Genomic DNA, 15,199 nt, shown 5'->3' with positions numbered 1-15,199 from the left:
GGCCTACTTAGGAGGCATCTTATTTTGCAATACATATATAGTAAAAAGAAAGAATAACACATTCTACGCGTCGCATGATTTCACATAAAGGGAGCTCAAAGTTTCTTAGAAAAAAAAAATATGTGCGCATAGGTGCGCAGGCACCATAGCAGTGGGCACATCACCGTCATCAACGCTTCTAAAGTGCTATCGTTGCAAATTCTGCTTAGGAGTGCGGCCAGAAAGATGACTATTATTTCCCTTTAGTCTTTCGTCCATCCAGCAAGATCCGTGAGGCTTGATGCCGCACTCCAGGTAACCAAGAGAGGTTGTGGCGTTGTTGCGCTTATGTAAATAATAAAAGGAGCAATAATAAAACGCAGCTCAGTGTGGGGCCGCAGTAAGTATGCGGTGACGTGTGGAATCTGGAAAGGGGCAATGGTGTCAGCGCTAGCGTTCGCAAATGCCATTCTGTGCTTAAGGTCGGTTATCTTGACAGGGTTGGAAATAACCAAAGATCGGTAGGCCAGATGGTTTTGGGAGCCTACGGTAAAACCACAAATGAGGCAGTGCAGGGTGAAGTGGATTGGGCTTCGTTTGATGTCAGAGAAGCGTACAGCAAAATTAATTTTGCAGAAAGACTCAGCAACGTGGATCAAAATAAGTGGACGACTAAAAGGCACAAGTACCTATACCTAAAGAGCGTGGACACAGAATGGAGGAAGAAGTCAGGAAGCTTGGCAACCAAGTACAGCGTAAATAAAAGTGCAAATAGACAACCAGGAGTCATCAAAAAGAAAGTGAGAGAAACAGAGAATTGAATGCAAAGAATGGAAAAAGAAAAAGGACCACGGGAAAAAAAGAATTGGAAGGGAAATCTGTACGATAGCATTAAGGGCAGTGCCTTGCTATTTGAGGCTCGCTCTGGTTGCCTAAGGACAAAAACATACAGGAGTTAATATTCGCAACAAGATGAGGCATGTGTATGTTGCAGCATAAATCCGCAGACCGCTCAGCAGATCCCAATGGAATGCAAATGGATTCACCCGGTGAGACCCGTAGGTAACGCGCACTTTCCAGAAGCACTTGGATTTAAAGTGAACGGAAGCATCAACCGGTCAGCGGTCGAGATAAGAAAGAGAGAGACGTTCACAGTATAGAAAAAATCTGGGAAAAAAATCGATACGAACGGATCCGTTACAGACATTGGTAGCGATACAAGATAGACAACTTTTGAAGAAGAAAAAATTAGAGATATGTATACAAAAATGCTAGAATGAAAAACATGTACATCATACTTGATTAAATCAAGCAGGCTAGGTGACTAGCCCCCCTATTTCAAAGGGGATGCCAGTAAATAATCATCATCAACAGAGCGGCACTGATAGGGAGCGGAAAGATGTCACGTGCAGCGTGGCAGATCGGCAATTGACTGCAATCTAAAAGTGTTTGCTTTTAGCGCAGAGCTGAACATGACGCTGCGCTCCGTGCAGGTACCACGACTGTGGCTCCGTGTCCTCCGCTCGTGACGAAGTTCTGCGCCCAGGGTGAAACCTTGGTGTTTGTGAAAGACGAGCTCGGCTGCGAGCAGTATGCATGCGGTAAGGCCACTGCTCACGCTATCATCATGCGGCGCCTTATTGCCACTTCTCGACTGCCGTGCAACGGCCACGATGCTCGAAGCCAAGTAAAGCGAAACAGTGCAATTGTTTTTTTTTTTATTTTCTCTTACCAAAGGCTGCTTGTCGAATCACTAGCAGGAAATCGCAACACCCAATGCGTGATCATAAAATAAATATCCAGAGTCCTATAACTCCTATCAGTCAAAGTGTGAAATCTCTGGAAAGTGAATATTACCACTGTCAAGCGGGCAAGTTAAGTGCACTTACGGAGATTGTCAGTCGGGTTAAGTGCACTTTGCCAAATCTCAACGTCTCAATGGGCGCTTACTTGGCGAAGAGTGCACTCCGGTCGGAGGGCGTTCGGAGTGCGTGCACGGAGCGCACTTTACTGAGCGAGTGCGTAGCCTCGTCGCCAGAGGTTTGAATGGTAGAAAATGTAATGCATAAAAAAAGGACACATGACTTCATTTCAGTTGTTTAACAGCTTTGAACGAAATAATCAGAACAGAACTCGCTCATATTCTGTTTTAGCAGTAGCAAACGCAGTCTCGTCGCACGCTACCATTTTGTTCTGCATTGGCTAGGCATTCGTCTTCACTCTTATATGCACTATAATTTCGTCTGTTGTTGAGAAAATATACGTTATGGTTGTTTTTACTTATAATACAACGTAAAACAAGAACTTTCTAGAAGTTTTTTTTTTCTTTTTAATCTACACCTTCAAAAACGCGCTCTTAGTCTGTCGTCATTCTTTGTAACTTTTTTTTTTTAGCGAGTGCGCTCTGTTTTTCTGTTTAGCACCACGTAGCCTAAAGTGTCACTCAAGGTCGCGAAGTGCACCCCCCGTAAGTGCACTGGCCTGCTTGACAGGAGTGTAAGTAAATATGTCGCACTGTAGTGCGCTAAACTTTTGACGTAAGTAAATGTGCCCGGTGTACAGCACAATAAAGCCATAAATCCGCTTCAGTATTGTTGCTATTTTATTATAGTGAAGAACAATTCTAAAGATAACTACAAAAAGTACAGGAATGAGGAGTTCCACGTTTATCCGTCTGCAAGGGTCTTGCGTGCCTGCTATAAAATAATTAGTGGCTTCAAAGGAATGAACTTTAAGAAATTGGAACTTTAATACTTGAGTGAAATAACTTTAAATTACAATGGAAAAATTAAAGAAGTATGACAGCATCTTAGGCGCAGCTTGGTGTTCTAATACCCAAGCTGGAATGTGATTTTACTCGGGAAGCATTTAAATAACATGCACATCACTTTACTCCATCATAAATATGACCGGAACTTTCAGCTAGCTTTTACACCGTAATTAATGCCAGTAACGTTTGAGGTTTTGTATATTTGCATGCAGTGTTCGCATGTATAGATGCCCATTAGGATTTCGCTTCATTAGCAAATACAAACTATAAGACCTATTCGCTCAATATTTCATGCATGAAAACATGTAAAGTCATTTAAACAAATACGAAGATATATTCTTGTATCTCTTTGTTTAGTCCCCACTATACCTTCTTGTATTTGTATAAGTTATTTAGGACTTCCTATTCCATCCGTATAGCACTGACAGGGGACCCTGATCACAAGAAGAACATTTAGAGAAGAATAAAAATGGGTGGGGGTGCATTCGGCAGCCACCCCCAAATGCCTACTGGAAGCTTACAACTTTCATTGAAGAGAAAACAGTACAATCACCGCATTCTGCCGGTGCTAACATATGGAGCAGAAACTTGGAGGCTAACAAAGAAGCTTGAGAACTAGTTAAGAAGTGCGCAGAGCGATGGAACAAAAAACGTCAGGCGCAAGGTTAAGAGAAAGGAAGACGGTGGTGTGGATCACAAAGCAAACGGGGATATCTGATATTCTAGTTAACATTAAGAGAAAAATAATGGAGCTGGACAGGTCACGTAATGTGCAAGGTAGATAACCGGTGGACCATTAGAGTTACAGAATGGGTGCCAAGGGAAGGGAAGCGCAGTCGAGAATGGCAGAAAAGAAGGTGGGGTGATGAAATTAGGAAATTTACATATGCAAGTTGGAATCAGCGAATGAGAAGAAAATGTCCTTATCAGTTATGTTAATAACGTCTTCTGGAAGCCGGTTCTATTCCTCGTGATACAAGTAACAGAGCAATAAGCACGAGGGACAAGTCGAGACAAATCCTGTGTTTGATCAGACTGTTGTCGTGTATCGCCATCGCAATAGCCTAACTAGGGAAATCATAGAAGGTCCCGAGATCACACGGGCAGGAGATGATTGCATCAGTTGGGCGTCAGTGGCTTTATCAAAAAAAAAAAAAAAAAACGAACTTGAATTTGTGACATAGTGGGCACGTGGCAGTGTACCTTCCTCCTCTCTGCGAATGGGTGTATATATAGTCTCAGGATCCGCAAAAACATTTTGCTGAATGTTAGCGCTTGTCCTGTATCGACTTTTCCCTCGTCCTTACCGCACTATGTTACTTGTGCCACGATGAATAACCTACATTCCCAAATATATTCCCTTTTAATTGTATCCCTGTATTGTTCTTTTAAAAAAACGAACTACCAGAAGTGTATGTTTGTACGGATATTCTTAGATTTCCTCTGAATTATCTCGGCGAAATGTGAGGTGCTCCGGTTCTAAGAGGTATTCTCTGGCATTAACGGTCGTCGGATTCGAATAGATACTGTGAAGAAATTTAAGTCGTAGTTTTTGCCTTCTTACTGTCCGCAATGCCTATCCTAATGTCATTTTTATATCAGAAGTACGCGAGAATCTCAGTTACTACAAACAAATCTGGCAGCTTGATATGTTGCACTGTTTGTAGTCTATCGATGATGAAAGTCCCAAATCGCACACTCATAATCTAGCATACATCTTGCGTACAGAAAATAAATTACTTGTCTTACGGTTTGTGAAGCTCGGCTAAAATTTCTTCGCTTGAAATAGAGAATCAAATAATTGCTAATTTCAAACCAATATGGGATCGTACTTCGTAGTTCAAGCTAATATCCCTGTGCAGAGAACGAATAAACTCTAATCAGACTGAAAATATTCAGAAGGGAATTCTCAGTCAGCCGCTTATAACGACGAGAAAGCGAAAGCGAATAAGAGCGCACTCCGGGCAATATGAAAAGTTCGCTGACTAAAGATATATCCAGCGCGTGATGATCCTGGTTTGTCGGTCCCTATCTCGACAGCGGTCTCACTTGCTCACACAGACGAAGACGGTGATCTCTATGTTTCAGAGTCCGGTGTCCCGCCTCCTGCAACCGCTCCACCTCCAATCGGTAAGCACCCCATTCACCTTTAGCCGAATAAACGTCGACTGCTGAAAATAGGGGCATAAACGTAACTCAGTCAACTCACGCCTAAAATACGGTTAGCATTGTTCGCTGCGAAGCAAAGAAAAAGAAAAAGCAAGAAAAAAGACAGTTCTATCCTCGTAAGCACAAAAGAGTGAACAACATTTTAGCCCAGGCACAAATGGGCTCATCTGTCACAACTTTCACCCTCTCTTCCAAACTTAGTACAAGAGACGGGGCAGCACGAGATAGTGAGCTCTCCCTCTTGCAATTTTGAAATAAAGTTGAATGCCATCAAATATTTTAAAAACTTCCAGAAGCATATTCTGCAACTCGTGAAGACAATCTTGCTGTGTGTAATTTTTGTACTTACAATTATCACAAAAAATAACGAATGCAAAACAACCTTTTTTCCCAAGACGGAAAAAAGAATCAATCTTTGTAACTAGAGTGCCCATAAAGATATGATAAATCGCGAAACCCAACTGGAAAACGCTCGAGCGATTATGGGTAGACGGTTGCTTGACACTATGACTGTGTTCGTCAAACTTCTGACAATAAGCTGAGGCTATCTCTGTATTTGGCTATCAGTAACTCCGATGGAACTGGTAATTTCAGTGCGAAATATTCTTGTAAAAACAAAAGAAAGGTGCTTGTTCATAATTATATACTCAGAACTGTGACAGAACTGATAGTTTACTTTTGTACTGAGATGATACGGAAGGTGCACTAGTAGGTAGAGGCTTGCCAGAAGAACCCTCGATGAAATAATGAAGTGGGTGTGCTTAGGCCCTGTGTGGTGCGGCAGTCACCTAATAGCAAAGAGCGAGAGAGAGACCAGAGAAATCATGTTTGCGACTCCTAGTCCGAGTTATCGCTGACAGCAAAAAAGACTTAATTATTAAAAAAATTTGTTTTGGTGCAGTTTTCCACTGCTTACATGTTCGTAGCCGCTGGTGGAAGAAAATAATGATAGATCAAACTTAAATTATACTAAATAAGTTTTGCTTCGTAGGGATATTCTGGCTCATTTCTTAGAATAACTGTTGCAGAGATATAGCTGAACGATGAGTCATGCGGACCTGTTATGCAGAAGAAAAAGAAAGTGATGTGAATAGTAGGAAATAGTAAGAAAGGCAAAGTAGGAAATTTATTTGTTGTGACATATTTATTTTCGTCCGAAAGATTCACTTGAATACAGTTTCATCACAGTTCTTTGTCGAAAGGCGATGTTTTATCATAGCTTCGTGACCAGGTCATTCAATCCACTATATTCAGTGCTTGCGACTGCGTCGATGAGTTTTAGTGTATTGGGAAGTTGAAAAAAAGCGCACAAGCGCTTGCTGAATAATAAGCCAGGAAGTGGGAATTAAACTCACCTACCATGCTTGGCTCCTCATATAGAGTTATTCGGGACACACATACGGGTCCTCAAAATTCCAGCAGAGTACGTGCGGCGGATTCAATAGAGTGGAACATTAGCCGTACAAAATTATGTTCTTGTTGAATATTTGGCTCATGTTTTTGTCATGTTGTATATGCTTTAATTAGAAACAATTCCAAATGTTATACCACAATTTTGGCAAGCTGGCTGATGCTGATAATTTTAGCTATGGTAATGATGCCACGACCGCAGTATGTCATTATAGGCCCATCGTTCGCTATTTCAAAGCGGTATCACATACTGACGTCACACGTTTTATGCCAGCAGGGTTGTGACCCACTTAGGCCCAGCAATTTTTATTTTACGCATGGCCAATTCAAACCACTAAAAAGAGTGTGGCCTTGCAGAGACGAGCAGCACAGTGACAGTTGCGTGATTTGCGAATCTGTACCTGCCAATGAAGCAACCGCGACAATGAGACGGTCTTTGTGCCCGTAAATGAAGAGTGAAATGCACACCAGGGTAGTTCGAAAACTAATTAATGCTCGTTTTTGCTGCCCACCTTGAAAATTGCTTGCAATATTGAAACACACTTGCGAAGCTTATTCCAGCCGAACCAATGCGAAGGAATGTAGCCAACTAAAAGAGAACACGGTCACGAAATTCATTCGTGTTGAATTTGTTATTTTCGGAGAGAAACAGGTCCAGGACTAACGAGGACGAAAACAGTAATTACTCCTAATAAGAAAGAGCAATTACTCGTAAGAGCGCAATTGCTGTCGTGAAATGACCCTGCCCTGCGGACATCTTTTCAGTCGAGTCCGAGTGCGAGTTGGTCGGCCATCACTTCAAGACGTTCGACGGTCGAGAGTTTGACTACAGCTACTGCAACCACGTGCTCGTCCGCGACGCTGCTGCCGGAAACATCAGCATCTCGGGTAACTCTTCCACCTTGTGTTTTCTTTTCTACGTGTCTATGCCTAAGAAACATGCATTTATTTCGTGCTTGTGCTGTATTTGGCAACCACGCTTAAGCCAAAAACCCGCGCTACTTCAACCTCGTTCCCACTGGCACATACCCGCGGCTACATAGCTGCGCCAAGTATATAGTTGTGCCATTTTAACCCCTCTTAGAAAAGATCATCGTCCCGATGATAGAGACTTCTAAATCAGGGATAAAAAAACTGCGCAGTCTTGTGAGTCTTCATAGTACGGATTCATACGAAACACGTGAATGGCCTCGGGACCTTAGAGCCGTCTCGAACGACTTCGTAGTTGACGTCCCTGATGCGTCGGACAACTATGTAGGGCCCGAAGTATTTGCGCAGGAGGTTTCCAGAGAGCCCACGCTGACGAATAGGTGTCCAGACCCACACTTTGTCGCCGATGTTGTATTTTGCGTTCTGCGCCAAAGCTTGTAGCGTTTTGCGTCGCAATCCTGTTGTTCGTGAATTCGCAGACGCGTAAGCTGCCTAGCTGCCTCTCCTCGTTGTGTGATCTCTTCAGCACCCGTCTCGTTTTCAGCAAATTCATGAGGGAGCATTGCGTCGAATGTTGTCGTAACCTCACGGTGGTATACGAGACTGAAGGGTGTCTTGCGAGTAGTCTCTTGACGAGCCGTAGTGTACGCGAAGGTGGCATAAGGTATATCGTCGTCGCAGTTCTTGTGCTCTACATCTACGTGCATGCTTATCATACCAGCCAGTGTCCTATTTAGTCGTTCCGTCAGTCCGTTTGTTTGGGGGTGATATGCCGTTGTCTTCCGGTGGGCGGTACCACTTGGACGTAGAACGATATCCAGAAACTTGGCCATGAACGCACTACCTCGGTCCGTGTCGACTACTTCGGGAGCACTATGCCTTAAAACGATGAATTCCAGAAAAAAATCATGCCGCTTATCTGCGGTTGCCCATTGCAGAGCCCTTGTCTCGGCGTATCTAGTGAGATAATCCGTGGCGACAATTATCCACCTATTGCCGGTAGTAGGCGTTGTGAAGGGACCCAAAAAATCCATGTCTACTTGTGCAAATGGTGTGGCCGGTACTTGCACAGGGTGCAGCAAGCCGGCTGGCTTGACGGATGGTGGTTTGCGACCTTCGCAATTCCGACATGTCTGAACGTAACGCTTAACGACCGCCGTAAGTCTCGGCCAGTAGTAATTCTATGGAATCCGTGCCAATATGCGAGTGTAGCCCAAGTTCCCAGTGGTCGGTTCGTTGTGGCAGGCATGTAAGATTTCACGTCGAAGCGATGAGGGAACAACGAGTAAGTAGTTGCTACCACTAGGTGAGAAGTTCTTTTTCTAAAGGGCGTTGTTGCGCAAGCCGTACGCTGCCAGCCCTCTTGCAAATAGCTGTTGGTTTGTCTTTCCAGGTAATCAATAAGCGGCAGCAATTCAGTGTCATCTCGTTGCTGGCGTGAAAGATCGGCTAAGTCCACGAGTCCCAGAAAGACTGTGTCATCATCGTCTTGTGCTGCCGGCCTAACAGGAGACCGAGAAAGCCAGTCGGCGTCTGCGTGCCGTTTTCCCGACTTGTATGCGACAATAAGCCTAAGACTCCAGCGTGCGAGCCGGCCGGAAGGATCTTTCAAATTAATGAGCCAGCAGAGCGAATGGGGATCGCTAACGACAGTGAAAGACCGACCGTACAACTACGGAAGAAATTTCAGAACTGCGCATATACCATTGCGAGGCATTCTTTTTCAGTGGTGGAGTAGTTAGCCTCGGCTCGGGATAGCGTCCTACTGGCGTAAGCGATCACCTTTTCGCTGTCGTCCCGCCATTGTACGAGCAATTTCCCTAGGCCGACATTACTAGCGTCTGTACGCAATATCGTCGGGGCGTCTTCATCGAAGTGTGCTAGCACGGGAGGCGTTTGCATGCGTTGCCGGAGCTCGTGAAATGCCCGCTGCTGGTCTTCGCCCCAAGTAAAAGGGATATCTTCACTGGTGAGCTGTGTTAACGGCCATGGGGTGCGCGAGAAATTCGCAATAAATCGCGGGTAATATGCACAGAGTTCCAGAAAAAGTCGCACGGCCTTATTATCTGACGGCGTCGGCAAATTGGCGAAGGCAGCAATTTTATCCGGATCAGGTCGGACTCCTTGGCTACTGACGACGTGACCGAGGAACTGGTGCCCGTGAAAACTGAAATGGCACTTCTCAAGCTTCAACGTGAGACCAGCAGAACGTACTGCCTCAAAAACAGTTTTCAGCCTTCGTAATTTTTCGTCCAACGGTGCGCACAAGACAATCACGCCATCCAGGTAATCAATAAGCAGCAGTAATTCAGTGTCATCCCGTTGCTGGCGTGAAAGGTCGGCAAAGTCCACGCGTCCTAGAAAGACTGTCTGCAACGTTACTCTACCAGTTGCAATCAATATGGACGAGCTTCAACTACGTCGGTCACTTTATCCCGTAAAAATATTATTTATAAATAGCAGTAATTTGCTTCCGAACGCTCACTCTTAGTCTGCGCTCAATGGGAGAGTTGACTCGTTGCTGATTGAAGCGTTACTTTCAGAGACTCACCACAAAGAAATAAGCAAGAGTGAGACAACGAACAAGTCGATTTTCTAAAGATACTACTCGATCTTGATACACTACAGCACAATATGCGGCGACAAAACAGAAAAGGAGCTGTATGTCGATGAATTATACTTTAGTCAACCCTTTCCGCAAGTACATTTTGCTTTGGTACAAACGGATTGAGACGGAATAAGATATTTGCTTTCTGATAAGCAGGTATCTTTCTTTGCGTACACGACGCTGAGATACGCCACAAGACAGTAAAATGGCGATACACTGGTTGACATAAAACATACAATTTGCGTATGGCTATTAAGCTTGAGGCAAAGACTGAAATATAGATTTGCGTGCTTTGCACGTGAGAGCGTTACAGCTTGAGGCATATAACGTTCTCACGGTACGCGTTCTGTTAATTAAAAGGTTCTCCAAAGACACGTCGAGTGCACTTCAGCGCATGTCACGCCCTGTTTACAGTGCAGAGAAACTGCGCACTGGACGACGAGGCCAGCTGCCCCAAGCGAGTGACGATCGAGCAGCTGGGTCACCGTGTCGTGCTGGGCACCGACTTGTCGGTTCGCGTGGACGACTTCGAGTACACGGCGAAGCAGCTACCCCTGCTGGCGGAGCGCATTCCAGAGTTCGAGATCATGAACATTGGCGAACAACTCTACTTCCGCTCCCGAGTCTACAGCATCGAACTCAAGCTTGACGTTCGCGGCCGAGTTGGCGTCACGGTAAGCACCATGGCCAACAAAGTCGTAACTGAACGTTTAAAACTCCAACTGCGCCATTCATTGCACACTCTCACTCTCTTTATGTGGAACTCCATGAAAAAATAACATTTTTTTTTTTTTTGTAACAAGATAATTTTTTTTCGCATTTTAAGGAGCATAGCGTTCGTCATAATGCGAATTTACCAGGTGATCATTTTAAGTTTTACATAAGTTTTAAGAAATAGCATGTGTCAGATAGCATAATTTCAAGCCTTGAGCTAGAATATCTAAAGAGGCGGACATCACTTGCACTAGAAATGTAAGCTTATATTCAACTAAACAACAAAAAATCACTAATGAACTTATTAATTATTTAATAACTGGTTTCGAGAGATTCATTGCCAAGTTTTGCGTCGATAAACATACGTTATCCACTTACTTTTGTACTTCAATAACGAAAATAAAATGTTTTTATCAAAAAAGTAAGTGGAACAACTACATTTATACCAGTATGTTGGCGCATACCTCGAAACCCACGATAACCTCCAAATGGATTCCTTGTGGATATGGCTTGCAAGCTAACCGGCTACAATTTATAGATTGCAATGCGCCATAGGGTAATTTATTAACAAAGTAATTAGCGAAGTTTGTCAATTAGTTCATAATGTGTTTCGATTTCTCGTGCAAGTAATGTCAGCATTTTTTTAATATCTTAGCTCAATGAATGAAATTACGCAATGCGCCACAAGGGATCTATCAAAATTCTGTAAAACTTGTAAATCATCACTCCGTATTTTGATGCTACTGAAAGTTCTGTAGCGCTGACAATGATAATGCAGATTTTGCGCTGTAGGGTTCCATATAACTATAATCTAACGATTGAAGTTGCATCTTGTCTGACTGACAGCAAGCTTGACATGTGGCATGTGACAGAAGGCCAGTTCTGTGTTAAAAAAACAAAGCTTCATGTGTAAATAATTTTGAAATTCTAGGGTCTTACGTGCCTAAATCACGATATGGTTATCAAAGGAGGGAGTTTAACGTATCCCCATGCACGGCCGTTCTTGCATTTCACCTCCACCGAAATGATCACGCGCCCTCGGACTTAGCAGCGCACCACTATAGCCACTACGGTAGAGATCAAAACTTCAAGATTGAGGCGAGTACTCGGAGCAGAAATTTATAGGTTTAACGACATGTTGGAATCATTGCTTCATGCAAAATGTCTAGGAGTATTTTCTCACGATCACTTCCCAATGGTGAGAAAACCGGAAGGCATGCCAAGATCGGCTCGAACATTTTTGTTTCCCATTGCCTAGGAGCTGTTGCAATGCCTTTAAAAAGTCCTGCCACCGAGACGACACGGGGAAGTATCCTCTGACTCGAATTTTTCTCTGAGCCCAAATTTTATGTACATCCGTTCACTGGGAGCTTGGCATACTCGTTAACATGTTTTGGTGCGAGTGGCACACGTTCACTAAGCAAGTGTCGCGGAAAGTGAAAAAAAAGAAGACGGTAACGATATATTTACTACCACGCTCTTTTAGCTGTGCGAAAACACAGAAAATAAATTGTTCCACGACGAACTCATTGCGAAAATTTTGTTTGTTGCAGCAAAAGCCTGCTACGTATTTAATTATGATTACTTGATATGGTGTAGTCTCTTACATAATCAGCCGATCGAGGCAACCTTCATCTGTCATAGCTGGGCACTCGGCTATCACCTTAGTGTCCGAATATTTCATTCAGGTGAACACCTCCATGAACGGCACCCTGGCTGGCCTCTGTGGTTTTTTCAACGGTGAACCGTCTGACGACTTCGTGACTCCGTCTGGAAGCCAAGCGTCTGGTGTCGTGGAATTCGGCGACAGCTGGCCAACGCCCGGTGCGGGAGAGGAGTGTCGTCCCCTTGAATGCCCGAAAGAAATGTTGATAGCAGCGGCAGCCATCTGCAACAAGCTTAGGTACGTGCAACCTTCTTCCGGCGGGGGCTGCTTACGTGGACAGATTAATAGGCGCATGGACATATACTTTCGCTTAAATGCTAACTAGAAGTTATTTCCGCTTGCATCGCCGGTGCTACTGTTCTGCCAGTGCAAGAATCAAGCACGACTTCACTACTGCTCCGCTGTCGGATTCAATTTAGCAATTGAGACGTGTTCACTACAGCGACTAATTAGAAAACTAAATAAATATTTTAATTAGCTGCCTGTATGCTGAGATTTTTCTCAAAAGCGATGTGTTCCTTTTGACGTATTCCACCTGATGATTTTTAAAATCTGTTTCAAATAAACCAAGAAGAAATTTATTAGCGAACCATCATTTAAAAAATATCGACGCTCTCAGACTAGGAGACACTCGTAACCCTTTGCAGCGACAATCCGCTACATTATTCCGACTAAATAAAAACAGAGAGTTGGTCATTACGCTTCACTTGTGCGTATTCCTGTTGCTTGCAAATTCCGTGGCACGCGAGAACCCTGCCTAACGGCTACATGCGTGGCCCGTTCCTTCTCGAAGGGAGGAGCCCCTGTCCGCGTGTCCGGGGCTGGACACGCAGCTGTCCAACTGCCTCAGTGCCACGTGCGAGTGCCTACAGCGTGGAAACGGCACCAGCGAGTCCGAGTGCGCCTGCGAGGCCTACCTGGACGCGGTCACCCACTGCAACATCGAGAACCGCGACGAGGCGCTGCAGGGATGGAGGCTGCGACACGGATGCGGTCAGCAGCCGTCACTTTGCCCAGCTTTCGCTGACTCACAGCAACGCCAGACCATTGCTGCAAGCTCGGCGAGTTGACCAGTGGCATTAGGAAACCTGGCTAAAGCGCCAAGGAAGACGAAGCCCAAAAACGGAATGAGTAGGACCAGCACCTGTTCTGCACATTTCCTGTTTGCGTTTCGTTTTCCTTAGCGGTGCAGCCATGTTTCATTATACACGACCAGTCGCTGTAAAGGCAGGTCGAAGGCCACAGGGAATTTTATCTCACAACAACAGATTCTTGCCTTCTTTTGAAACGCAGTGCTGTTGTCATTCATGATGCAGACTCCTTACAGCTTAGAAAATTTCTATAATGCAAGTTGGCGTTCCCTTTAACGGCAAACTCAGTCTCGTAGCGACAGCGATTTTTTCGTAAGTGGAACGCCTGCTGTCGCGAAGACAGACAGCACTGCCATTGCTCCGGGGTGTCAGAGTTAATTACAAAACAGTTGCGCACATTGTCGGCTGTTATTTTGAACTGGGAGCCCACGTGGCTGAAATTTTGAACTCCCATGCTCACAAACACTCACCGAATAAAGTATTACTGGACTCGCGCAGCCCAGAACAGTTCCATTCTTCTAGTTACACCTATCTCAGAACTTGACTAACGCTGGTCAGAGAATACTGAGCCAAAAGCCGCCAAACGCTTCTTGCGTCCACTTAAAAAAATATCGAGGGAAAAAGTTTGTCTCGGCTCTAAGTCACCTCTTCAAATAACTAATTGCGGACGAACTCCAATAAAGCCTAAATCCCCAGTCCCTAGAAGCGGCGTTTTCATACACACATCGGCGAGTTTTCGAAGCACTTGTAAACTCACGAGTGCACGTTTCATTTTGCCTCCATCTCTGCTTGGCAAGCCATGAGTGACGAAGCAAGTTAGTTTGTGATCCCCGAGGTTATTTGTTGTTCCCCTTTCTGTAACCTAGTCCTAAGAAAAAGTTGCTATTTTGTGCGCAAATGGTAATCTTTTTTTCCGTTACCCCAGTAAAAACGTTTTCCTCCTGACTACGAACGCTAGGAGACAGAATCCAGCATAGTGAACTGCAATACCCCTGCTGTTGTCAAAAACCAAAACAATAAAAAAACATACAAGAACGGATTGATTGTCTAGCGACTTGCTCAGGTACTGTGCCAGATGGCATTAGGTACATGGGAAGCTGAAATTCGCGTTTACAGCATATTACAAAAGCAGCGACTCATTGACTACGTACAGCAACACAAGATGCCACTGCATTTCAAAACCTCTCAGGGTATCTAAGTATTTGGTTTGCATTATGCGAGCTCGTAACTCCTTTCCTCTCATACACAAATTTACACCGCAAATAAAAAGGGGTGAGAGGTGATAACGGGAGCGTTAGTTCAACGAGTGTTCGCGCCTTCCGCGCAGTAATCAACATTTTCCACCACGCACAGTGCCGGACTGTCCACCAGAGATGCAGTGGCTTGACTGCGGACCGGAGTGCCAGCTGACATGTCAGCATTTCTTGAACGGCGAAGTCGGCTGCGCCAGTAAGAAGGCCTGCAACCCTGGATGCTTCTGCCCACCCGGAACTGTACTTGACGGCGACATTTGCAGGAACCCCGACGAATGCGCCGACAGTATGTTGTTCAAGCTAGTCTTCTCTCATCAAACGAGATCTTTTTCCTAAGGCCAACATGAATTTTATCTCTGAGCGTTGAGCACTTATATACGTTTACTGTTGCCCAACACGTGTACATTTCTGTGTGTCACCATCAGGATTACGATCAAATTTTTCGCATCAGTTTACATGTCTAGCATTGAATTCCAATGGCAAATCATGAGAGCTCGGCCGAATTACGAATGGAGCGCGTCGATCTGACTGAGATCACTCTCACCAAATCTGCGAATAGAATGCATGCGCCTCCGAGGAGGCACTTAGTACAGGGAAATCAAGTGAGGA

The 15,199-nt window shown here is 44.6% G+C and overlaps 1 protein-coding gene across 1 annotated transcript in view; it reads left to right on the top strand.

The window, feature by feature from the left end:
- LOC126527459 (uncharacterized) overlaps nt 1-15,199 on the top strand; it is a 203,664-nt gene that overhangs the window by 128,115 nt on the left and 60,350 nt on the right. The window contains exons 53-59 of the mRNA XM_055068522.2: nt 1,473-1,580; nt 4,838-4,879; nt 7,094-7,216; nt 10,281-10,540; nt 12,269-12,483; nt 13,040-13,239; nt 14,691-14,876. Of these exons, the coding sequence (XP_054924497.2) occupies nt 1,473-1,580; nt 4,838-4,879; nt 7,094-7,216; nt 10,281-10,540; nt 12,269-12,483; nt 13,040-13,239; nt 14,691-14,876 (1,134 nt within the window). The remainder of the gene's footprint in view (nt 1-1,472; nt 1,581-4,837; nt 4,880-7,093; nt 7,217-10,280; nt 10,541-12,268; nt 12,484-13,039; nt 13,240-14,690; nt 14,877-15,199) is intronic.

The sequence above is a fragment of the Dermacentor andersoni genome, chromosome 9, assembly GCF_023375885.2.
Source record: "Dermacentor andersoni chromosome 9, qqDerAnde1_hic_scaffold, whole genome shotgun sequence".
NCBI classification, from domain to species: domain Eukaryota; kingdom Metazoa; phylum Arthropoda; class Arachnida; order Ixodida; family Ixodidae; genus Dermacentor; species Dermacentor andersoni.
This window is presented reverse-complemented; position numbering and strand designations above follow the sequence as displayed.